General features: G+C 34.4%; 1 protein-coding gene across 2 annotated transcripts in view; it reads left to right on the top strand.

The window, feature by feature from the left end:
- Window positions 1-27,937, top strand: part of LOC108728115 (lachesin) — a 40,096-nt gene that overhangs the window by 10,451 nt on the left and 1,708 nt on the right. The window contains exons 2-7 of one of the 2 annotated variants that reach the window (XM_018456487.1): window positions 16,088-16,177; window positions 19,390-19,511; window positions 24,408-24,593; window positions 25,249-25,441; window positions 27,156-27,287; window positions 27,368-27,487. In XM_018456487.1, the coding sequence (XP_018311989.1) occupies window positions 16,093-16,177; window positions 19,390-19,511; window positions 24,408-24,593; window positions 25,249-25,441; window positions 27,156-27,287; window positions 27,368-27,487 (838 nt within the window). In that variant the 5' untranslated portion in view covers window positions 16,088-16,092. The remainder of the gene's footprint in view (window positions 1-16,087; window positions 16,178-19,389; window positions 19,512-24,407; window positions 24,594-25,248; window positions 25,442-27,155; window positions 27,288-27,367; window positions 27,488-27,937) is intronic. The other variant, XM_018456488.1, reaches the window with a different exon arrangement.

Below are 27,937 nucleotides of genomic sequence, written 5' to 3' on the forward strand. Positions count from 1 at the left end.
CGTAGCATCAGGTGGCTTCGGTGTTATCACGATAACGCTACTGTGACAATTGAAATTATTATCGGTGTTACCGCATCGTATCGCGTTGTCAGTATATCTGACAGAATAACAAAATGACCAATGAAACAAGAGTAAAAACTAATTCCACGTCAGATATACAATAACATCATGCTCGGAATTTTATCGTGATATTTTTTCTTATTCATTGGCAATGAGTAATACATATCATTACGACACCAAGTTAGAATTTATATTTTTGAGAGAACTCACGAGAATGTGTATAGTTTATCCGTCTAAAGTCTCAGCGGCTTTTGCAGAATCGCTTCAGGTTTAGAGGCAAGATTTAATATCTGCAACGTAATTCATTTGGATTAGGCGTGCACATTAAGAACGGCGTACTCCCGCCCGAGTAATATGCTTGAAACATCTTCGTGCTAATTAAAATTGTATCGCGTGATGTTTCTTATTATCACCATAACGTAATTAGCGCGATTGCATCTGGAAAGAAGGATGGAACGTTATAATGTTGCACGAGCGGTACACAAAGCGGAATACATTTAATCGGTATCCCAGGCTGCCAAACGAGAGTCGAAAAAATTAACGGACGGTAATACGGCGCGGATTTATTTTAATTCAGTCCGGCGTAACTAGCTTGTGCCATTCATTCCCAATCACGAATTCGCTCGCGTAGATCGAATTGCATCTGTCTCTCCTGCGCTACCCTCCTCCTCCTCCTCCTCCTCACTCGTATGCTTTTGACTGTAACGCCAATTCGTCTTTCGAAACGTTGCGAAACGCTTAATGGGATCGTATCTACCGCGCATTTGCTATTACCAACGCTAACAAATAGAATAACTCTCGTAATATAACTCGGAGCTTCGCCCATCTCGCTCGTACATTCCGGACAAAACATGAAATCGTTACGACGATTTGCAGCACACTTCGAAAACAGAGTATATGCTCTTCCCCTGCCCGCCATCATTCTGCCATACGCAAATCCCTTTCTCTCTCGTCCTTTCGTTAAAACCGAGGTAATCTCTCCCTTCGTACAAACCGATTCAGTTATCCCGTGACGAACTAACGGGTACTCCAGCCTAAATGGATCGATATTTATTCGGGATAGACGATCCGCGAAAGCGGATCTCTCCCTTGGATGTTCGTATCAGCGCGAGGTGGTTCCTTCCCTGATTTTCATCGAACATTAAACAAATCGGGATAGAGTAACTCGCAGACGTATCATATCCATGAATTTTATTTACATGACGTATCTCTTATACTATAATTACTTTAGCGTACACCTACGGAAAGTCTTGTGAATTTTTTATATTATTTTGACATTGACAAATTATTATTACATATAATAACCAATTGATTTTCGCTATATAATAACATTACTCTCTCATATAATGATATATTAAATACTTCATATATTACTTAATTATTTATTATTTAATTGTTCGTTATTCAATAATACTCAATGTTTTAAAAATCAGTAGAATTAATATTTTCGCAGCAATAAAATCAAATATTTGCCCTGCAAAATTTATATATTATAATACTAAATATAACTTTTAATATAATGTAAATAATCATAAAATAAAAATTAGCTAAATTTTTAATTCCTAATTATTAATTTTATTTTTCGAATTTTTTCTTCTATGTTGTTGAATGAGTTTTTGCATGGTAATGATCGCGTGTTCGCAAAAATGAAGTACAGGGAAGTACACAGAAAGAAACGTACTGCTACATCGCAAAAGAATTCAATGTTGGGCCTTGGGTGCTTTTCATAATTTTTTTTTTTTTTTACCAATGATGCCTAACAGCAACATAATAATGTATATGAAGAATACGTCGCGTGGCACGATAGATAACAGAAGAGAATCGAGTGAGACAGGTAGCCAAAAACGGGTGCAAGCGGATGGGATAGATGTGCGGTAATGAAAAGGGGCACCTGCTGTATCTCTGTGTGTGCTCCCAGCCCGCGGGGTGCAACTTAATGAGCTTCCTGTGTTGGTTCCGCTTTTAGCGCGTAACTCAACGTCTGTCGAGCGTTTTCTCCCTCTCCCTCTCTCTTTCTCATTTACTTATGCGCTCTCTGTCCAGCATCACCTCTGTCGTCGTCGCGAGTATCATCACTGGCGCATATATCTTGGAAAACGATCCATCCATAGTATTGGAAGTGGTATTAAGATGCAATCACGAGTCATGAATTAACAGATTGTCCGACTCGAGAATTCAATTCTCATGGATAAATTCGTCATGAAGAGAAATTCATGTCAATTTTAAAAATAATTGCACGAGTTGTTATCTTGTGTATGTGACTGGTGATTATCATTGAAGCCTTTTGCCAATCTGACAAGCTATTTTAAGAGATTAACATTTAGCAATAAAGAGAAAAGAATTGTATATAATGTACATCTCATATTACTTTTCGTAGATGAAGATATTAAAGCGCAATTTCTTTCTGTCATGTTTACGTAAGTAAAGTAACAACTAAAGTTCGTTGATTAGAGAATATTTTTTCTAAGGCGCAATAATTCGTTTAAGATCTAGTTACCACAAAGAAACTTTCCTCCATCACTTCGTGTGTTACTTTCTCTCTTTCGATCCGGTGTTAGGTTACTCGCGCGAACACCAATTCCTCCGCTCCACCACAATCCTATCGGATCCGCTTTGTGTGGCGTCTGGAGAAGTAACAAATTCTCCAATTCTTCGATTCGTACTCTCTCACCGCGGAACCGATTGTTCGTTACTTCGCGAACGGATGAAGGTACGGAAATCATGTATCGATCCCTGCCGAGCGCGAGGGTGTTACTCATATGGTTTCTCCTCTCTGTATCGTGTACTTTTCTAATTCCACCGCATATCATCCGCCAACTCTTTTCTCTCCGCACACTTTTATCATCTGCATATCTCGGTCTTATTTCCCGGTAGCATTTTTATTCGACTCTGAAACATCACTGTAAATTTACGTGTCTCGTTCTTTTCTGTGTTCCTAATTCTTTACGAGAGCTTCAAAGCTCTCGCGCGGCCTCCTCATCCATCCTCTCGCTTTTCTCACTGCAAATCCATCACGCCGTATTACCTAGGGATCAATGAGACAGACATATAGAGACACATAAAACGTCGGCGAGGTACCACTCGACGTTTGAATACCGCCGAACTCTGTTACAGAGTGGTCCCGTGGTAAAGAGCAACGAGGGGAATGTATCCCTCGATGTTGCAAAGTGCTGCGGCGGCGCCAACTTATCGTCGCTAAGCCTCTTTACGAATGTAGCCCTTTTTCTCCTATCCGACTTCCTCGGGTGACCCGATTTGTCGCCGGATAACGTTGATCGCTCGTACACCCTGCACTCATTGCGGCTTTAATGCAGAAATTAAAGTCGCCGACATTCAGACTATAGCACAGTCGTATAAAAGAATATTTTGTTACGCGAATCTACACAAAATTCATGTTTAGATTTATTTATATGTATATGCATTAGTACTTATATCCTTGCAATCCCGAGAAAAAATGTTTTATATTGTTATATAATTATATAAAATTATATAAAAATAATTAAAAAATATTTTCTATTCCGCTTAGCGTAATACCATATATTAAATAAATTAAACGAAGGATTGTCATAAATATAACTGTCGAGAGGAGCAGCTATTTTCGAGTAAATATTTTCGTGCTAACACATTCTATCGCGTGACTACCGCATTATGTCAAAGATGGTGCTCCAGGAACCCACGCTCCTCCGCTTGTCTCATTTCCCGTGGCTCGATTTAACACGATTTAGTGGCTGACGGAAGCACGTAAGTGAATATCGCTTTTTTTCTCAGCTGATAGTCTGATACTTTTGCCATTCTCTACCGATATCCTAAGACTACTAAAGCAACCGAGAAGGTTGCCGATGGAAGAATCCACGAGGGAGTAACCTGAGGGAAGCTAAACGGAGGCTGGAGGATGATGGCAACGGCGTCCTGTGAAGCCACATCTCTGGGATACAGAGAGAAAGAGAGAGAGAATGTATGTGTTAAGGTGCCTCCTAACTTTGCAGACAGTTTGAACCGCAATCCTTAAGTTCCATCGCGCAAGCGAACTCCCTTCGAAACCAATCCTATAACGTTGCTCATACGACGACGACGCGCAGTGTTTCACACTCATCGACAGTCGATCGCTATTTCACCGTGCCTTTTGCATGCCAGCATGTCACCGTTAGGCGTATAAGCAACTAGAGAGAAAAAAGGAATGAGAGAGAAAAAGACAGAAAAAGAGAGAAAGAATAAGAAAAGGAGATCAGAAAAGCAATTTGAGTTTCTCACGTCACACTTGCACGTCGTTAAGTCGACGCCTTCCTTCGTGTCGCCTCAAGCGATGGTCAACCGCATATGAATGGTGTGACATAAGGTGTCTAAGAGGTTTGACAAGTACGTACGATCTACCCCAGCAAGATGGGAATAGTTGGTGGAAAGACGGTAATGCTTCGATGATCGTGAAAATATGCATAACTATAATAGAACGAAGAATTATCTTGAGATATAATCGAACTATCAAAAATGCATTTCTTTGTTAAGAATAAAATTATTTATTCAGAACTTTATAACTGTATGAGATACATACTTTGTATAATATATTCATCAAAATAAATAAATATTTTATCCTTATAAAAAATATTTTTAAGAGCTAGTAAGTGTTTGTATAATATTCTCGAATGTAATAAATTCGAACTATAAAATATAGATAATCGGCCATTGCATATTTTATTCTACAGTATTCGCTAATTAAAAAATAACCATCCCCCCTCTCTCTCTTTAATTGCTATTGTTCGCATAAACGCGACGTAATCTCGAAACAAATAATGTTTTAATATATTTCTCATCAACGAAAAATATATAAGGCTCGCCCTTTTATCGTTGAATATTAATCTCTTGAAAGATTCTTAATTTTTTTTGTTGTGTATTCTTTTGCATCTATTCTGCAATTATAATTTACGAGATTGAATTTATGGATCCAACATTTTTGTTGTGTAAAACTGTGTGCAAAGAGCGATGTATATCACTATTAACGATCTCGGATTTATTCTGTGATGAGCGACACGCTTGTCCCGCAGGAACAAGGCAAAAATGACATTCATAGTACTAGTAAAGTCGCGGCGTGGAAAAGACGGTTAAATATTCGTACGTATCATTACAAACAAACTTGCAATAAAAAGTTTGGTGTGTAATAGTACAATTTACCCTGTCTAGTATATTCTGTAGAACGCAGGTATCACTGGCACGACTTGTTACGGTTTGTTCGCCAAACGACACGAAAACCGACCGAAAGATGTTCAGCTGACAAAAAAGTTAGATAGTAAGAAATAGTAAATTAAGTTTTGCAGTAGGAAGGAGAGAAGGAGCAGAAAGGGTGACTCTGACTCTGAGAAAGCTGGTAAAGGCAGACGGTCATATAACTTCTTTTTAGGACTTCAACGGTAATCCCTTTGTAACATAATTAGTAAAGTAACTCGCGCGGCGATATCATGAGAGAATATTTATTTTAATCTCAGAGATAGGAGAGGGAAGGAAAATTCGCTCGACATGAAGAGAAATTTAGAGATGGTGGATTTGACAGTGGCTTATGTTCGAAGAAAGAAGCAAAATCTGCCCAAAATATTTTTTTCGCGATTTACACAATTTTAATATATATTTCACAATGTGATACGGTATTATGAAAATTTATTTTATCCCTGATTTTTCTGCAATATTTGTTAGCAGTTTTCAATGCTTTTCATTAAGTAGTAACGCACTGCGGAGCGAGTGCGATTGCATTCATTCAGAGCAGTCACGTTAATATTCTTTATGTGATACGTCTTTCTTTCACAACTGCGAAACTATTGTGCACACAGTTTCATATGCATTGTCAGTATTATTATATTTTTCTCGAAATATGTTGTTATCTAATGTTTAAAAAAGATTGGTATACATTTGACACAAAAATAGAATAGAAACTTTAATCGATTTAGAATTAAATAACGTGAATGTGAGAAATATTATTTTTTCAGATATTTGTTTTTACTGCAATGAAACATACTCTTATCTGTTAACGATGTCAAAATCCTATATATTTATTACTTTAAACAGGTTTCAATTATTGTTATACTTGTGAGATGTAAAAACATATTTCATTTTTGTTTACCGAGTGAAATTTATTTTTCAATATTATTTTGGACTGTTTTATGTGAGAACACAATCAATATTAAAATGGCTATAACGGTCGAAGCTGGATCTATAATGTTTAAATAATGCAATCTTGAATTACTAAATATACTATATATGTACTCGCATATATATACCATATTTATAGTTTTTCGAACTGTGCGCCGAATTCTTTTCCGGACTATATAAACGCAATTAAACTACTGTAGTAAACTCACGATTTAAATTGATAAGTAATTTTAATAATTTTAATGCTCAATCAAGCATCATATTATAAAGATGTATGCTGAAAAACTATAATTAAATTTATTGCGAAAAATATTACCTCGACCGGGAGTCGAACCCGAATCTCTTGTATTCCGTACGAGCATCCTAAGCCATTAGACTACCGAGGTTTATATTGTCCGGAAAAAAATTCGGCGCAGTTCGAAAGATTACGAATATGGTATATATGCAGGCACATATATAGTATATTTAGTAATTTAAGATTGAATTATTTAAGCATTAAAGATCCAGCTTCGATCGCATTTTAATATTGATTTATTTTTCAATTTATTTAGTACTTCATAAATTTTTGTTGCACACATATTCAGTAGCGTTAGTTTTTATTCAAAAGTCCGCAAGTATGTGTGTGTGTTAAAGCTTGAAAGATAAATTAAATATTATTGAATTTATATCGGTCATCGATATTCAACTGTAAAGTGCGTTATGAGCTATTTTCCTGCTATCAAATGCTTTTATTATTCAACAAGACAAAATCGTCACGATTCTATCCTTCTATTATAAGTGAATTTAAATGCTTCGGTAATAATATATAATTACCCTTATAATTATAATGAGTCCTATAATCGGAAAAGTACAATACATAGTTAATGAAGAAATTTAATATGCCGCGAAGCGCTGGTTTGGTTGTTACAGTACTATGGCGAATGTGTAATGTGGTTATTGTACGGAAGTTTGCCAAAGTGAGGAGAGAGAAAGCGAGAGAGAAGAATGAGAGCAGAGAGAAGAGGAACGTGGAATTCGATCTCATAAGTATACGGAATTAGTCGCGTGTATGAGGATTCGTTACCTAACTATCAGACCATGAATAGATGAACATCTTTTGTTAACCTATCCACTTCTTGATATGCATACATATATTTAGTAATTTGTGATAAAGTGGAATTTAAAAGAGATTTAATTATAACAAATAAGAAAAAAGATATCTTTTTATCACTTGTATGAACTTTGATATAAGACTATTAAAAGATGCGGTGAATCTCGCTAGATTCACGCTAAATTTTGTTGTAACTTATCCCGTCGACAAGTTCGTACTAAGCAGCGCGGTTATGAAAATCCCTGGAGTCACCTTCCTCACGGCGCGGCATCTTATCAATAATCAATCGTTATTTCCGTGTTCCTGCCCGTCGCATTAACGAAAGTTTTGATCGAGAAAGAGAGAGAGAGAGAGAAGTAAAGAAATAAAATTATGGATAGGGGTATAAGAGAGAGAATAGCACAAACTGCAGTTGTACCTTCTCATATCAAGTAAAGAGATCAAGCAAGAGATGAATATGCCAGGCAAGTTTCTCTAACGTCTCACCATATTCGAAGGCGAAATTTTATTGAGAGATAAAAGTACTTTTTTTCAATAAAGTGATATACATCACCTTTGATAGGAAAAAGAGTCGATAAATCTCCTATTTACGAATGTCGAAGGAATGATTGATCAAATTTCTTTGTTGAGAAACGTGAAACCATTCCGGTAGATAATTTAAGGAATGCATTTATCATTGTTTCACTTGCGATTCGGAATACCGATGGGTATCTTTAAAATTAGCGATTGAAATCGGATATTTGTAATTAATCGGAACCGGCATTGTGTGCCGAGCTCTGCTGTAACTTGAATACGCTATAATTTGGAAAATTAAATTCTGTATTTTTGTATAGAAACGATTTTATTTAAACGTTATTTGATATATTGAGAAGAGGAAAGTTTGTGTCATTTGATATTATTTTGTTATGTGATATTTGTTATATCAAAGTATGTGCCTCACAGTGTATTGTTTACTCGCCAAATCCAATGTTTTACATGTAACAGCTTAATGTGTGAATTATTTTAGAATAGTAATCCTTGTGAGCGCATTATCGGCGATTGGCGTATTCACGTCGTACTTGATTTCCTGTCTAATACTTGATTTCCTAGGTAGCTTAAACACAAGATTTAGTCTTGCCACAAACGCGGCTCATGAATTACCCTAATGGATGCATATAATGCAACAGCAAACAGATTTGATAGTGCCTGTCAAAAGATAGTCAGATTGAATTGTAATACGGATTATCAAATTAAGTAGAATATTGATCACGCACCAAAAAGATGTGTGTGATGTAAGCAATTTACACAAAAAAAACTTATGTAAATGTGCAATGTACATGAAAAAAGAGCAAATATTTTATACATTAAGTTTTATTATAAAGACGAAAGAGATATTATTATAATTCAATAATTATTAGCAATTACACGATTTTCATTTAAAAAAAATGGAAAAAATCTCAGAAATGTCTTAAATAAAGTATAATATAATGTATACAAAAGTATGAAAATTATTAGACATATAATAGATTTTTCATAATTCATTCAGAAGAGATATGCTCATCCTCGGTCTCACGTAGAATATCTTTCCAATATTTGCGGACTGTATGTTATTAAGACATCGACGAAAATTATTCACAACTTGCTGAAGATAGTTTGAAGAAAAACCGAAATGTTCAAGAAAATTGTATCGACACTCATGGTAGATCAATATATTATGTGAATATCACTCGAATTTTTTGTTATATAATTTGCACACCAATTTCCGCGCTGTATTAACGCTCTCATTGCCCGTATATTTTATTATTATATTTTTAATTTCGAGAGCCCTATTATTTAAATTTTGATTTTATAATTCATTCATTTTCCTAAACAACTCTTAGAAGTAAAGAATTATTATGATAAGAATTTGTTGTTAACAAATTAAAAGATACAAAATTTTCAGTGATTTAATAACGTTCATTTATTTTTATACATGACTACAATGATTTAATAATATTCATTTATTTTTATATATGGAAAATTGAAATTTATATTTTTCTAAAACATATCTATTGAAAATTATATTTTTTTAAACATAATACACAATTTTGAATTAATATTGCACAATTGAGCCTTTAAAATTTACAGTTATTATGTACTCTCTTGACCTAGTTTTTATAAAAAATTATATCTCGAAGGATGTTTTTAACCGAAGATACAAGCTAAACTATTTAGTGCGCAAAATAAGCTAATATATGTCTTGTAATGATTATCAAGAAAGATCCTGTTAAAGTCTGGAGGATGGATTGAAATTCAACGAACGATCTTCTTACAACGAAGAACGCTGAATGTTTACTTCTCCTCGGAATATCGAAAGAAACAGATCAATGGTAGACTCGCTCGAGAAGATTAGCCTTATGCAAAGGGGAATATGGTGCACTGGCAACAGAAGAAGAGTATTCGCTAAGTACATGTGAGAATTGCATCGAGCAATTGCGAAACGTGTAATACGACTACCGTGGTGAGAAAACGAAAGCCGAAATAAAAGGTACCGCTGGAAACGCGTAAGTAATAGCTTCGCTGGCAGACCTGATAAAACGAACAGATAGCCGATGGCGGTTTTTATTTTCCCTTCGTGCGCCTCAGGAATCAACTACAGTAAAATACGAGAGAAAAACAGAAACGAGATTGGGAAATACTGCGAGGGAAAGCGGAAAGAGCGAGAAGCGAAAGTTACCTTCCGTATTTCGAGTTTAATTCTTTGCGTTTCCTTTTTGATCGGAAACATTTCGCTGTCGCTAATATTCTTAATTTAATAAAAATAGAATTAGGCCGGGTTTTACGTAAAACCTAATAGATTCTTTTTAGATAATTTTTTATAATAATAATGCACGGAAATGAATCTCTTAAGAGAAAGAACTGATTGGTGTTCCAAACTGTTTAACTATACAATAACTGATGATATTTCATCAATTACTGTCCAGTTCTTGATGAAGCTAATCAGTTTATTGGGACCATTAATTAGTTCTTTTTCCTAAGGGATAATATTATATATATACAAATTTTATTTATTTTATTTGAGAGGAAAGCTCGCGCGCACCGGATCTGGATTGTAAATTGTCAATGCAAAAGAATATTTTGGTTTTAAGTATCTCCGCGGGCGACTATATAGTTTCTGTGCACTTACACATGTGCAACGAACATTTTCACTACGTAAATCTAATAACGTGGGCACGTATCGACTTTCCAATTATCAACTTTCTCCATACTTTGAGAACTACTGAAATAGTATCAAGTTTCTTCAAAACCTATACCACTAAATCATAGAATGTTTTTACTCAGAATATTTTTCTTACCTCTTTCTTTCATATCTTCCTTTTTCATGAAACTTCTCATAAAACTTTGTGTATAAGTAACTGAGAATTATGGATTTAGAGAATGTGCAATTTTATTAATTCTATATTCTAACTTAGATAATCAAGAAACCGATATGATCATTCTTGTACATATTATATAATAATCCGTAAATGTATTCGGAAGATTTTTAAATCTAATAAAGATATATATACGTCTTTATTTTTACTCTTTTCTAAACTATGTTCAGGGTCTAGGTTCTTAGGTAGCATTTATGCTGATACTTCACCTTTTGATGATGCTTTGCTAATTGTGTCTTTTGTCTCATTGCTCTGCAATAGTTTGTACTGCACATTAATAAAGTTGTTATTATTATTATATCAGTTGATAATACTGCCACATAGCGTGATAAGCGAATTAATGTTCATAATGCTCAGTTAATTGTGCTGTGAACGATCATATTTTAATTATTGCGTGTATACCCTTTAGGCACGTGCTCTCAAATAAATTACATCCGGGTCCATAATTTTCAATCTATCAGACGTTAACGGATACGCTTGATTATTCATCGGAAGGAAATAGTTGAATGTGCTTGCGCGCATAGTGGAACGATAGGTAACTGCATCGTTGAAGTCAAAGAGGCTTTTGATATCCTGACCACTGATCGGCCCTTCAAAGAGGTATTCAACGTTTATCGCTCTTCCCCGTGATACGCGATTCACTTTAGTATTTATGACGATGTCCTCGTGCATGCATGCTAATGTGCATTCGTCGTTATCTGTCTCTAACGTTTTTACAAGATTCAATGTTGTAATATTGCAATGTCACTGACGGATATTAAACTGGAATATTCGCGAAAATTTCATTTTCATTAACTTAAACATACACCCGTTTATGTGTAACCGTCGCTTGAACCTCGCTTCAGATGAGATATTCAAAATAAAATCTCTATATAATGTTTACGCATCTCATATTAAAAAGCGTAACAGGTGAAATAATGTATCTGAACAAAGTTTCACATTTTCAGACAGTAATTACAATTTAATAAAAGAGCAATTATTGCCCACATAAAATCATTATAACTAATTGTGCCTGCAAGTAACGAATAAAATGAAAGATAGTAATTTACTTACCCCAGGTTGCTTTGTCGTTATCAGATGCCTCCCAGGCTTCTTCTGCCTCCTCTTCCTCTTTCTTACGAGTTTACATTTGTATAAAGTAACATTCACGAAAACATGGTTAACAATTACACGTTCTAATGATCAAATTAGAATAATTGCACGACATTTTATACACTCTCAACGTTAATCGTACAGTCCTTGCACTTTACTGTTGTGCATTACTACGAAATTCCATCGAAATGTGAAAATAACACAGATAGAATATGATTTATTTAATATTTCATAATGTAATTGATAAATGTTAAAATATGAACTTAATTACATAACGTAGTTATAATTCATTAAATGTATTACGATGTTGTCTCGAAGTCAATTTGTTTCAAACACGCTATGATAAAAAAATTTGAAAGCATTCTAATTTAAAAGTGACAAACGAATTACGAATTTAGATCAATGAAAAATTCAAAACGCAATGCAGAACACGTTTGAATCTATAATAGTTCAAGTGAAATAGTAAATTATTATATCTTCCATGTATAAATATTTATTATAAAACAATAACACTTATATTAAATAAAAAATTCAGAGTGCAGTACGGAATATACTTTTTTCGGAAATTTGAAAAAAGAATTATGAGAAAAACTAAGTTGTAGTTAGATAAAATTGAAATTAGAAATTATTATATTATTTCATAATATTCGAGATGATAATTAATTTCTTAACGCTATAATTGGATTCAAAGATATTTATCCTATAATACATTTTGAACTTTTATTTTAAATATAATTTTTTTATTGTCATTTTGACGTTAACAACGCAAAATAATATTCGAATTGAATCATTAGAGTAATGAGAGAAACTACCTTGATTATATATTGATAATTATAAATTAAAATAAAATTAAGATTAAAGAAAAAACGGAATATTTATTGTAAATGTATTTTATATTAACCTTAGTACACACCTTAATTTTTTATATTCTTACCACACACGATGGATCTTTAGTGTCCTGGATTAATTTTCATCACTTTTACAATTATATAAAAATTAATTATTAAGCAATTTTTACGTATATTTTGACATCTTTAGAAGATCTTTTGTATATTTATAATAAATTGTACAATGAGTGTAAAAAGTATTCGTACAGAGAAAATATTTTTTAAAAAAACTTTATTTTTAAAAAGTACCTAAATTATCAAGCGAAAAATGAGTCATCGAATTGATCGATGAATCGATATCGATACGATGATTTCAACACCAATTTGACGTCGATTCGATGTTTAATTGATGATTATTTCTTATTGGGTAATTAACAATTTGTTCATAAAAAATAAAATAGACTGTATGTTTCTTAAAATTATATATACCAAAAAGATGTGTATTAATTATAGAAAATACAATATATCATCTGAAAAATAAGCGAAAATTAAAAATTGTATCGTTTGCATGCTCAAAAAGTATTCGTGTACAATCGTGAAATTTAACTTCTAAAATCAGGAATACATGCGAAGCTCATTTGTTTATGTTAGAACAGAATGTATTCATTGTATGAAATTGCTAATTAATGTTTATTTTCTACAAATAAGACTTTTTTTATAAAAAAATTTCCTTGTATACGAATACTTTGTGCTCTTACTGTATATAAATTGTTGTCTACAATTGTTGCGTATAATATTGTTGTATATAAATCAAAGAAAAGAAATGCGCAGGACACGAATGACCCAAAGGTGTGTATTAAGGGTTAAAAATCGTCCAAAGCATCTTGGCGCGCGCAACCGGTAGGGGGTAAGGGTGATAGACACGCCGCGCGACGTTTTGTTTGTTTTATTTTGTTGCACTACTTACAGTGTAATCATGAGGCCAGAACGTTAGTCATTCGCGTAACGAAATTTAGAGTCAGCAAGACGTTCCACATGTTATCGCGCATTATCACAATGCAATCGCTCTAATTGTAAGTATCACAAATCATCAAACGAACATAACTATCGGTCAGTACAATTAATGAATTTCTACGATTAACAATCTGTGGCGGCACAACGGCTATTTATCGAAGCAAATATTTCGCATAATTTATTCTCGCATTTGACGCACATTAAAACAATTCGGATAGAGAGTTAACTTATTGTTTTGTAATATTTTTTCGGGCTATATCTTTTATTTTAAAGATTTCTAATTGAATACTTATATTTCAAGTCGCGTTTTGAAATAATTCATTTAAAAATAATTTGTTTAGTTTATCTTGCCTAAAAATAATTTGTCTATTTTGTCTTTATATTGAAAGTGCGAAATAATAATCAAATCGAGTAATTTTAAATAATGAAAACCTATAATATTTATTATACGATGTATCTCGTTGAACTTATATGTTTGAAATGTACGTGCATATGTACAATATTATATAATATGATTGTATATTTTCAAACAATCCATCCCATCTTAATTAGTCAAAACTTTATTATCTGAATATTATACGATATTAGGATTGCCGATATTATTTTCGAATTTTTTGGTCATTAACGAAATACTGCTTGTACGAAATGGATTGATAATTAATGACTACAATCAATCACAATTGACTGCAACGACTAATGACTACAATTCAAATTAATCGTCAATATATGATCGTAATTAATTTCATATTTCATTATTTATTAACCGCATATAACATAAATTCGGGATTTCTGTATCGGTGATCTGTCAGAAGCTTCTACCGTTTGAGATTTGTTCGTTGTATTAATTTGTGAAATATCAATCGTAGTTTTCTTCATCTTGATCATAATTCTTTATCATCCAAAGATATGATAGTGTCTCACGCCAAAACCGCTCCGTGTTTCAATATACAATAATAAAATACGCGTCGTGTTCAATAATTAACTTGGGAGTATATAAAATATAGTGCGATTGTGACTAACTATGATTTTGAGTATCATATGAGTGCCATAAGAAACAAGGAAAAATAGAGAAACAGGAGAGAGAATGAGGAGATCTGGAAAAGTGTTAAACGACAGTGGAGCAACTATGGAGTGAGTAACTTGTACTTAAACATGAGATTAAACGAGACTCTATTTTTGACAAACGCGAGAGCAAAACCGGCCGAAGTTATAAAGGTCGAGCTTTATTTAGTGTGAGCGAAATTTTCATTTGACCATCGGACTGTGGTCGTTACATACGTTACGTATGTACATACATATGTATATAGTATACGCATCCACGCGCACGTGTGCTCCCGAGACGCAGATTAGAGTGTGCGTATCATGAGAGGGTGCGGAGAAGAGGGTGTACCTCCACCGCCATTCGAGAGTATTATTGCGGTACTGGTCGGTCGGCGACGGGTGAACGGCAGATATATCAGCGGGTTGGCGTTTATGTGGCGACCAACTGTCGAGTTAATATTCACGCGATTCCGACCCTCTCCTTCCTTCGACCTCCTCCGTTCCATATCCTCGTTCCGAACATGCGTTGACGACGTCGCAAAATTCTCGATTTCAACCCCGACCTCTCTCTTTTCTCTCTCTCTCTCTCTCTCTCTCTCTGTCTCTGTCTCATCCCTAAAATGGATTGCCTCACCATAACAACTACCTTGCACATATCCTTTTAGCAAAATTTATGTATGATATGTTATATTGGTGAAAATTCTAATTACAGATCTTACTTTCACATAAATCTTATTTCACTATTTGCAAAATAACAAACAAAATAACTGAAGTATATGTCGTATATATTATTTTTTATTCGATAAAACTTTTACCTTTTAATATTTCTTTTGCAGTAATTTTTGCAGGTTTTTAAAGTTATAATATCGTCACGTTTTCTAGCTAGTTTATTTGCATTATTTTGATTTTTAGTAGTCAGAATACACACAAAAATCTTTTATCTTTGATCTCGCAGCTTGTTGGTTATTATTTATAAATTAATATATTGTAAATTTCGATAAAATATGAATAAAAAATTAATCCTTTCTGTTCGAAATTTCTGATTGAAATTGTCATGTTTTTTGCGTTATTTTTTAATTACTCATATTACTTATTTTCGTATGTGTAAATTATTGCCTGTCGATGTGGAAGAGAAATCGCACCGCTGAAAATTACTACAATCGATATTCAAATATCCCAAAGTTAATTGTTTTAGTAAAAGAACTTTCCATCGATTTGCACCAGCCTTACCTATGTTTATATTAATTTTAAATCAACGAGTTGTAAATAACGTTTTACTATGAAAATTAGCAATCAATTAATAATAAATAACAGTAATAAGTAAAAAAGTCATTAAATTTTTAAATAATTTCCACTCTAAGTGTGATACTGTTACTTGGTTTATTTATAATACGTTTAACAAAGTGTTTGCTTCTATTTCACGCTTTTTGTTGCAGTACGTATGGCGTATGGCTTACCCTATGGCATGGCATCACGGAACTTCGCACTGTGCGCCCTTATTGTCATCTTCTTCCACGTCAGTCTCGGTAAGAAGTCTCGAATATACCGCTTCAATAAGGTAAGTATAATATTTCCGTGACGCGCAGATCCTTACGAGAGACAGGTAAAAAAAAAAGAAAATCGTCCGGGGGAGTTGCGAGGAGAAGCAAAAGTTACAAGTTTTTAATCCGCACGAAATGACAGAATTCCCTCCTTCCCTTCTACCCAAGGACCGCCGCGATTGGTATCGTGCCCGTTACTTTTGCGCCGCCTTTCTTTGCTCCAGTTACGGTAAGAATCAAATGGAATCCTTCTCCAAAGACGTTGCTATCGGTAGCCTTTTGCGTTTTCGCGAGAGCTTAAAAAGAATCCTCGCTTAAAAAGAAGCAGGAATTGCAAAGTAGCACAGGCCGCCAACTCCTCTCCCCCTTTTTCTCTCAGAAAACGAAACGCGCTCCCATTCTGTACCGTTATGCTTATTTATTTATTACCTCTATTCGTTTCCATGACCGTAAATTACGAAACTTTTTTTTGAAAAATGATATTTAATCTTAAACTTACAGAAATTTATATATATATATTTATTATATTAGAATGTAAAACATGAAAGAAATTTGATAGACTTTATGAATGCGATTAAACCTATCGTACTTTATTAAATTAATTTGTGAAACAGTAGATTTTTATGAATATAAACAATAATAAAATATGAGAAACGTATAATTTATATAATTCACATAGATTTGAAACATTTATTTTCTTATAATTCAATATTTATTGAGATTCCTCTTTAACCTTTACAATATATCTCGTATTATGCTCAATTCGGTGCCTCATTCCTACCATCGTGAGTCATTAGAACCCATTCATGTTTTCACCTATTTAAAATGATTCAAAAAGTCTCCAAAAATTCACAAACATACATTCAACTTTCTAGAACAAATGTTTAACTTCATTTTGGAAAATAACAAAATGTAGTATAAGTTATAATTACCGAAGGACTCATAAGTTAGGAAAAAGTAAGGAATTGCTCGGTCACTAGTGACCCACAATAGTAGGATACGGGTTAATTTGGGGCAATGTTCGGTTGATTTCTCGACATTACACTGTACATACAAATCACAGTGCATAGGTTGTCGAGTACTCGACTCGCATGTGCGGACCAACGAAAATATTACCTGCTCTTCGGGGGATAGCCTTTCCACGCGATAGATCATGATAGATGATGATTACTCCACAAGTCAGCGAACTTTCGCTCGGCCGTGTTCCACGTGATTAATAAACACTCCGTTTTTCGCGAAACTTTCTCTCTTTTCTTCGTGCTCGCGTGCTCGCCTCGAGCTAATCAAAAGGGATACAGGAAGAATATATCTTTTTTTTATTTCACCTATTAGATTCTATTCCATTATTGCGGGGATGATCAACGCACGACCTCCCTGTGTAAAACGTAACGTCATATCGGATTGGCATCCGCCACGCGAGAATGCGAGGGGTGACTATCGTGACGTGAGAAGGTTACACGGGGTCCATATAACGGTTCGACGCGATTAATCAACACTCCATTATACGGCGCATTGACTGTCCCTGCGTGTTGCATAATAAAATACGAACAAAAATCGTTCCACAAGATTTATATGATAATAAAATAGAATGTTAAGCACCGAGAAAAAAGTTTTGGTATTTGTGACTATAATTCACAGTAAAAAAATTATGTATTTGTGTTGGAAGCGATCCACTCATGTTCTGTGTTAACAGTTTGTGTCGAATTGTGTAACATTTGAGTGTTAATTTAACATAATGTAATTATGTTATTTAAAGATTTTGTGTGAAATTGATATTCAACGTTTCTTAGTGTCAAAATGATACAATTTATGAGTAAGTGAACAAGTAACGTAAAAATAAAACGTGTTTTAAAACGTAAATTTTCAGACAAAGGAATGAAATACGTGTTAATTTAACATATCATAAATGTTAATTTTCTGAAAAAATATGCTTCCACGGTTTTTGATAAAATTATGTTGATATTACCTTTTTTGTATTTATATTCATCTTGTGTAAAATTAACCCAAAAATTTGAGTGGACTGTTTTTTTTATACGACTTATGTTAAAATCGACACATTTTTTCCGAGTGTACATATTATCATAATTATGTTTATTATTGCTATAATAATTGATATATAAAATATTATTGACTCAAAAAATGAGTATAAATTATAATTAAATTATAGTAATAACACCGTTTTTATAGCAATAATAATTATATTTTATAATCATTTTCAGTTTTAAATAATATATTTATTAGTAGGGCTTATATTTATTATTACTAACATTACAACAATAATAACTATAATTATGATAATATATAATTATAGTCACAAAAACTTTTCTCTCAGTGAAAGATTATGAACCGTTACAATCAAGTATACATATGTTCGTTCGCAATAAATTAAGAAATACAAGCAAATTTTTATCTATCGCATTAACCCATTAAGGACCAAGACAAATTTTTTTTCTCAACATTTAAAATCCTTTTAATGGCAAGCCTTAAAGAGCCTACTTGTCAAAAATTTCACATCCCAAAGTTGATCTATTTTTTTTGGTCGAAAAATCGACCAGCGATCCTTAATGGGTTAAGAAAATACATGCAACCTCTTTAAAAATTAATTTTCATTAGAAGTCAACGTTATCAAAGTTACGCATCATACAGAACACTAGTGATATAATCATAAATGCTATCCATAGAAAGAATTATGATTATCGCACGATGACATGGTTGACCGACCGACGGGCTACTCACCTACGAAATCAACAAGGAATTCAGTAAATGAGGCAGTCAAGCATTCCTCATTGAAATCAAGAAATCATCTGAAATCATACAAAAAAGCATCGTCTTACGCTCGGTCGCGGATCTCGAATGTCTTTCAGAAAACAAATAAAATCACTTTGAAATTACGTTGAAATAACATGATCGTATACAAAAAATCGGAAATTATTTTCATAAGTGAGCACCCCCTCATGCGACCGACCTCTCGTTACATGCATAAATAATGCTGCGATCTAAATTAATTTTTTGTTCGTGCGATGCAAAAAGATGATGGGCATTCTTGTATTGGAGGTTTGAAATTTCTCTAATACGCCGTCCATATATCATATTTGTATCGACGGCAAGTTGGCCGCGTGGTAGGCTAATTAGGGATTAACTTCGCTGATCGTTTTAGCCGTAATCGCTGGCACATAATCGCTAATTGCATAATTCAGGACAAACGCCGCCCAAGTCCGAGGTCCTGCCTGAATTTCTGGCGCTCTTAGAAAATCACACGGTCACTCAAGGTCGCGACGTCTCCTTCACCTGCGTCGTTAATCATCTCCAGTCTTACAAGGTAAATGTACTCGTGCTGCTCTCGTGCGCATGTTGTAATTAGCTAGTCGATTAGGGCCACCGCTCAAAATAGTAAGTAGTGTGGCCTAGATCGTATTTTCGCTTAATATATCGGATGTAGTTTAGATGGATTGTATTGTCGAGTAATTGCGATGTAACCTGGAACTATATTATTCCACCGCTCGATTATTAAGCGAATATTATATTAGAACAAATTTCTGTAGCAATGGTCATTCGAAACGCTGAATGAAGCAATGCGCTACCAATGGCAAATAAGTAAACGTTAATCCTGTAACACAAAAGAAGTAGACGAATAATGAGCATTAATATTAATGATGCCCTAATAAGCCAGCAGGATAAAATAAGCAAAATCGATCAAATCGAACCTATTTAATATCTATTTTGTACTACATCAAAAAAATTATGTATCCCATGCTGTTTTGAAATACACGAGATATAACTTAGTTCTCGTAAAAATGTCAGATATGTACGATCCATCGACTTTTTCGATTGTCGTTTCTTGAACTCCTAAGGGAGAAGCCGCGAGCGACGCTACAAATGTCAAGATGTTTTCCTTGGATCTGCATAGCGAAACAATGCAAATCAGACGAAACCGTCGAGTATTCGCAGCATCTTCCAATGACAAAAAGACAAAACCGGAAGAACGTATCGAGGCAACAAAGAATACTATTTTCGTATCAACAAAACTATCTATTTCAATCGATCTTACTATGCGGTTTTCTCTATTTGCAATATTTTACGATGATTACAGATACGTGAAGACCGGACGTTAAAAGATTGTAAATGTTGAAAACGAAAATCTCATCGAAACTCGCGTGTCTTCAAATTCAATTTTGCAAATATGTAGATACGAAATAAATTGAATAAACGTGAATAAATTAAACGTTAATGATAAATTCAATGGCAAGTTTAGGATCGATTTTTTTCTTAGTATTATTTATTATCGCTCTTTTAACTTTTATCTTTAAATATTTCTGTAATTAATAAATCTTAAAATAAGATTCTGATAAAGCACTTAAAATTAACTGAATAATTCAAATTTCTTACCTATTTACTCTTCAAAACTTTGATTACTCGCAAAAAAGCCCTTTAATCATTGATTATTGAAAATCACTTCAAAATTTTTATTGCAGGGAATCTCACCTTCAAATAGGTTGATTTTATTTGCTACGTTTGAAGCGAGAATATATTTGTACGTTTATTTTACTGAACGTTATCAATTATTGTTAGCAATTTAGCCGCTGTATCGACAGATCGCTTGTTTTTCCCAATTGTTGCCCCATGTCAACATTGCAACGATTTAACGCGGAAACATTCGCTCTTCGTGTATCTACTACAATCGCTGACTTGTATACGGGCGTTTGCGAAGCAAGCGTTCGGTTGTGTGTACGTGCTAGAATCCAGGGAATCTCTTCTGGGATGGACCCTGGTCGCGAGTAATTCACTTTCGAGAAGAAGTCCAAGTTTTGATTGCGTGCTCAGATCGCGACAATCGTTTCTATCGCGTTTCTAATGCCGTTGGAGGGTGTTGGTGGAGATGCTCGCCGCCGTCTTGTCGCTCACGGCTGTGTCGAAGGACTCCTCTTTACCTCTCTCCCACCGGAAAGAGAAAGAAAATGACGGAAGAAAGGACATAAATCAAATCTGCTAATATAGCGACGCTGAATAGCCCTGATTTTTGCCGCCGTACTTCTCTTCCTTTCCGTTCTCCTTTTTCCCGTGCAATTCGCGCTGACTTTGCTACACCGTTTATACGCACCTCATGTACTTCAACCAGACGGCGATTAGATGAGAAACTGTACAAAGAATAGGCGTAATTTTGCAACTAATAGCGTTGATTTAAATTTATGTAGCTCAAAATTATTACGCAAATATAAAATTCTATCGTCTAGCAGCAATAAATAATGATAGAAAAATTTAAGATGTTTTAGAAGAAAATTATGCGAGATTCTTTAAAAATATCTGAACTTTAGTTTAGAGAGAGTTTATGTCCAATTGTCACATTTTAGTAATTACGAAATTGTGGAAAGAAATAGTTTGATCGAGTGCAAAGAAAAAAAATGATGAAGTCCTTAATGACACTCTCCATACATCTTCCTATACGCATTTTTTTATACATATGTAATCATAATACTTGTACCTTCGTGCAAAGTCAGAAGCTTCAATCTCAACTTCGTTCAATTTCCGATCAGTTACTGTAATAACATTTACCCTTTTGTTTCCCTTCCTATCTCGTTTAGATGTATTGTTGGCACAGAAAGAAACCTCGCGTGCGCGCATGCAAAATATTATCTTTTTGCTCTCTTTTTTTTCTCTTTCTTCCTTCTGTTTAATCACGTACAAATATACATTTTTTACGTGACTTTATTTTTTATTTCTTTCTGCAATGTGCACATTATACTTCGTTTTCTAAATGGAGAAAAGAGAGGTATATTTATATGTTTTTGCGAAAGTAGCAAACGATATTCACGTTTACAAAAACGTGCTTGTTCCCGCATCAAAATACCTGCATTGAAAGCTGTTTAATTTGACAGCTGGCTCGAACTCGTCGTTGCGTTACACGTAACCGCGTCTCGTGCATCCGGTAACATCTAATCTCAGAAATTTAACCCTTTACCGCAGTCCCGTGTAACGATCGGTGCAGCCGTATCTGAAGCCTCCGATGCTATATCTCTTGGTAGGAAATTCAAGCCTTGTAATTAGACTCGCATAGTGTTACATCGGTGATGTATTTCAAATTGATTGAGAGAGAGAGAGATAAAACTCTTATAAAGTATGGAAAAATATCAAATATCGTATTTCGGAAATTATTCTTTCGCTGCAAGTACGTATGTCAATACGAGTTATACGAGTAAATTTAGAAAACGTGGAATTCCAATGTACTACGTACGGATATCTGAATACTAAACTTATTGTTAGTAACTGAATACCGCGTAATACCAATAACGTAAATGCAATACCCTGAGATGTAATGTCATGTAGATCATGTCGCGTGCGTCAGACATATCAGATGTCTATGAGGACACCTGGCCGATTGCTTCTGATCCGCGATGGATCACACGGAGATATATAGATTCTGGCGAGTGAGTCATCGCTACAAAAGCTTTGTTCCCAACAGGTAAATACCCTGTTCTCTCTTACGTATTTACGTACATTATAACCTTAAATTCCATTGTTGATCGAAACGCAGCGACACGAGCTTTTGTTCGCAGTTTAAAAGCCCTTTTATCCTGCTCATTGGCTTCGTCGCCATCTGAAATATGACAGATCGAGTTGCCGATCCGTGCCAGCGCGAAAGAGAAGGGGGTTGGGGCAAGCTCGAAATAGGGGTTGTAGCAACGTAAACCTGAGCAGAATTTGAGAGTGCAACCCCAACGTCTCCTCGCGCCAGCGTCTCAGTATGAATACCGATAAGCGCCTTTCGCAAGCACCACGACGGTTTTTAAGCACCAGCTCGACACAGTGTTAATGAAGAGTTCGCGCCTTTCGAGACTCAATCTCCTTCTATTTCTCTCCTTATGCAAAATGCAACCATCTCTTCTCCCATGTGAGATAGAGCAAAAACCTCTCCTTCCGCATATACGTATCCTGCACGTTATTTATCTTTATGGCATTCTTTTTTCGCTGTTTTTTAAGAAGATATCTCAAATGGCCATGGAAGCCTTGAAAGTTATATTCAGACAGCTTAGAATATTTATGATAAATATTTATTATTATTATTCATTTTTTTAAATGTTATATAAATATTTTATACATATTTTAATTAAGTATTTCCATAACATTTACTACAAGACTTACAATAAATATTTCATAATATTTATAATAAATGTTTATGATCTATGCAATCTAAGACCACAAAAAAATATTTACAAAATATTTAAAATAAGCCTTATAAATATTTATAAATATTTTGTAAATATTTTATAAATAGTGCTGTCTGAGTATATATCATCTTTAACATACACATTTCTTAATTACTTAATTTATTAGCTTATTTATATTAATTTCTAAATCAACTGTGAAGTGCAATCATTAATTGTTATCGTGATTTCTTAATAGATCGAAAGTATATAATCTATTTCCGAGCACTGTAAGTGCTGTAAAGTTAAAAAAATAATAGTGCATCGTGTCTTACAATTTTTATCGCTATTTGTAATCAGTTGTATCCATTTCTGTAATTATGACTGCGTTCCACTTAATGCTCGCAATGCTCACGAGCATCGTTTCTCCTTGTTTAATATTTGATAAACAACTAAATGATAAAATGATTCCACGAGTGTTGTGAGCGTTAAATGGAACGCAACCTACATAGTAATTATTTACATTAGAAATATCTATCGTGTTTATTATCCAAGACTTTCGATTTTCGTGAAAAATACATCTTTATCAATCTTTTTATTTGTCAATCATGCACATTGATATTTACGATTTGTTACATAAATGTTGACGCAAATAGTATTGAACAACTGCAAGTTAAATTAAACGTATATTTTTTAAATCGCAATTGTGTGTGTGTGTGTGTGTGTATGTGTGTGTGCGCGCGCTGGCAATACGTTGAAACATTTCAATATTTACGATTACTAGTCATAAAGAAATACATATTGACATTTATAAAGAAATTTATATTACCAAAGGATATTTGCAAAATATATTCGTCATGCGAGAGAACTTCATCATTTGCGAAGTTCTAATAAATTCCTACATATTATAAATTCAGCGAATTTATCACGTCAAACATAATTAATAGATATACAGATATTAATAATATTTAATGTCGGCTGTGCTTTATAATTATTGTTTCAAGCATTCTATATCTAGATACATCGTCTTTGTCATTATATGGGCGAAATGAACATCTTTGTCACGTCACGCGCAGGTCGCCTGGATAAAGTCGGATTCGCGTGCGATTTTGGCCATTCACACGCACATGGTGGCGCACAACCCACGCTTGTCCGTCACTCACAACGGCCATAACACATGGAAGCTGCACGTGACTAACGTTCAGCCGAACGACTCCGGCACGTACATGTGTCAAGTTAATACGGATCCTATGAGGAGCCAGGTCAGTAGAGCCGTTGAACATTAGCACGACAGTCATTGCTGTTCTCTATCACGTTCTACATTGCCGCCGAATAGGGGATGATATGTCGCTCCGACCCTCTGTATAACGCAAATGCCGCGTGAATGCAACGTATACACGCTGCGTACGTCCGTACAAAACGAAGAATATTCAGCGCGGAACTAGGAAACGCTCATGTCGTGATGTAAAATTCTATTCTGATAGTTATTTTTTTAAATTAAGCTAGAATGGATTTTTTTAATTTCTCTCGTTGCGCAAACGAAAGAGAAAAGTCAGCTCAGACTATAGAGATGTTTTTATTCTTTATTAAGATTTTTTTATTAAGATTAATTATCGTACACAAAGGATATCGATTCGTATTGTAATTTTCTTTCACCCGTTTTGAAAATAATTAAAAATATATCGAAAAGAAAAACTAAACACTGACAATATTAATTGATATCTGAAAATTTAAATTTTACACACTCATTCCCTATAGTTCTAAGAATTAGAAAAAGATGAAAAGCAAGTTGAATCAAGATTAAAGTTAATCTATATTGGTAGAAACAGGCATTAGATATTTCGAGACTCTTTCTCATTAATTTTGAATTGTCGACGAGATCAATATTTTTTGAGTAGTAACGAATCTTACGCGTAGACCGGCCACATGAAGGTCGTGATACCACCCGATATCATGGACCTGGATAACACCGCGGATATGCTAACCGCCAAGGAAAACGGCGATCTGATGTTGAGATGTCGAGCTACTGGCAACCCGGAACCAGTGGTGATCTGGCGACGGGAAGATGGCCGCAATATCACGTTGAGGAACGAGAACAGCGTCAAGCGAAGTATGATGCTAAGTAGTTTTTAAACATTTGGACAAATGCATGCAAGAAAATAAAAAATTTTACGTTTTAAAAAAGACGTAAAAATTACGTCAGAATTAAAATGAAAATTATACAAATATAAAATATGAAAATATTTTTCCTCTGATTTACATAAAAATTCAAAGATTTGCTAAAGTATCTAAAAATTTAGTTAGACACAGATCTGAAAATAACTTTTTTGGACTGTCAAAATAATTGAGGAGCAAACTTTCAAAATGCGTTTTGTCCAAAATTTATAATTTTCAAAAAACGAGAAAGCGATTTTTAGTAATTAATATCTCGTTAACCATTACGAAAATTGCAAAATGGTAAAGGATTTTTCGACTCAATTTAATCCGTCTATGTACACAAAAGCGCTTGGCAAAAAATTGCGAGACACCCTGTATAAATTGATGCTGAAAAAATGCTTTTTGAATATTCAAAAGTAGCTTATAATATTTGTCTTTCATTATTGAACACTATAGTCCAATAAAATTATTTTCAGATTTATATTCAGCAATAAATGTTTAGATATTTCTGCAAAATCGATTCTTCCATTTGTATACAAAAGGTAAGATAATTAATGTTGACAGAAACATGCTTATTACGTGATCGTTGTCACTAACGATACAATACATAACGATAGAAACTCATGTTCCGATTTGATTAATTGTTAATTAAACAATAATGCTTAAATTATCGTGTGAAAGTAAGATGATTGCCAGTTGCGGTTTTAAAAGTTGAAATAAAATTCCATCACACCTCACCGAAGGATGCTGTTAAACGCGAAATACGTTATCACCGAAGATAGATGAAAATTTCCACCGTCGGGATATGACTAATGATTATGATGCCGTCTCTAAAAGAACGCGATTAGTCGTGGCTAAACGAAACCGTATGTCCAGCGATTTATCTTTAATTGATCCATACGGTATGTGTGGATGTGATTTTCGAGATGAAATATTCCCCTACAAGCGGATCACTTTTAAAAGAGCAACGGTGCACGACGACGGGGTTCGCCCTGTCGTTGGTGTCCGCTGCACCGCGCCGTGTCCCGCGGAAAAGCAGCCATCCGATTAGCCTTCCTGACTGTGAGTGATGGATGTTGACTTTACATATATTTCCTTTTCGCCGTGGCCCCCCCTTCTATCGACTCGCGAACCCGATTGCAATATCCAGTGTGTACACTGCGTCGCGAAAACGTTATGCCGTCGCGATATCTCCACCCCGCCAGAGTGACTCGCCGTCTCCTCTCTAGAATCACACATTACAAGTCTGGTTTTATATTGTTTCAAAAGCTTTTAATTACCATGTCTTTACGCGATAAGACGTTTTCGAACTCACATTCCGCAAATTATTTAAATTTCCGAAAAGAGTGGACATCTTTTTTCTCAGGATTGAAGACACGGAGTAATCTACAGTAATAAAAAATATACAGATTTCTTACTTAAAACCGAGATAAAAATTGACATTGGAATATCGATAGTCATTGATTAATTATTTATTACAATTTTTTTATTTTTCGGAAAAGAAACCGTGGCAGAGATAATGTATAGCGCATCTAAGCTTTTGCATAAAAGAGATGATATTTGAGAAATAATACCGGTTTAAGCTTATTGCGTCGAAAATTTAGAGCGTCTAAAAGACATCTGTATTTTCGAATCTTTCATCCTTTATCACGTCGGAAATGTTAAAGCAGCACGTACATTTGAGGGCGAGCAACTTCATCTGCGGGGTATTCAACGACAGGAGATGGGATCTTATCTCTGTATCGCGTCGAACGGAGTGCCGCCGTCGGTCAGCAAGAGATATTACGTCAACGTTCGTTGTAAGTGTACGCGTGTTGCTCCTAGGTAGCAACTTCCGTTCGACCAAGTTACACGACTAATTGCATCTTTCTCGTTAAAGTCAAACCGCTGATTAAAGTCTCAAACCAGTTAGTAGCGGCACCCGTCGACAGCGACGTTCTTCTTCAGTGCTACGTGGAGTCTTCGCCGAAGGCTCTAAACACATGGTACAGAAATAATGGTGAGAGAACACCGGCTTTCATTTCACGTGTACCAAATACTTGTTTATTCCTTTCGAGCACAGCTTAGTTGCTTCGTAATTATCTTTTCTTTCAGTCATTATTTGAGATAAATTTTTTCTTTATCTATTTCGTCGACTTGTATGTATATTCGTTGGCACTCTCCATCCTAGGATTCGCAAAAAACTCGATGAAGGTATATATAAAGCATTTCGTTTTAACTGAGAATATTATATCTACGTTAATTTTATTATACATGCACCGAGATTAAAAACTAAAAAAATTTTTAGATAGCTATTTGATAAAAATTCGATAAAAAGTTAGATAGTTCAACAATTCTCTCTGCGACAATAGCCACGTCAATTTTATTATTCATTCCGGGCCATTGAATTATTAATTTTATTGAAAATATGAAAATAAGCATTTCTTTCATATTAATAAAAAATGATCCT

The sequence above is a fragment of the Mycetomoellerius zeteki genome, unplaced genomic scaffold (assembly GCF_001594055.1).
Source record: "Mycetomoellerius zeteki isolate Tzet28-1 unplaced genomic scaffold, Tzet1.0 scaffold58, whole genome shotgun sequence".
Taxonomy (NCBI): domain Eukaryota; kingdom Metazoa; phylum Arthropoda; class Insecta; order Hymenoptera; family Formicidae; genus Mycetomoellerius; species Mycetomoellerius zeteki.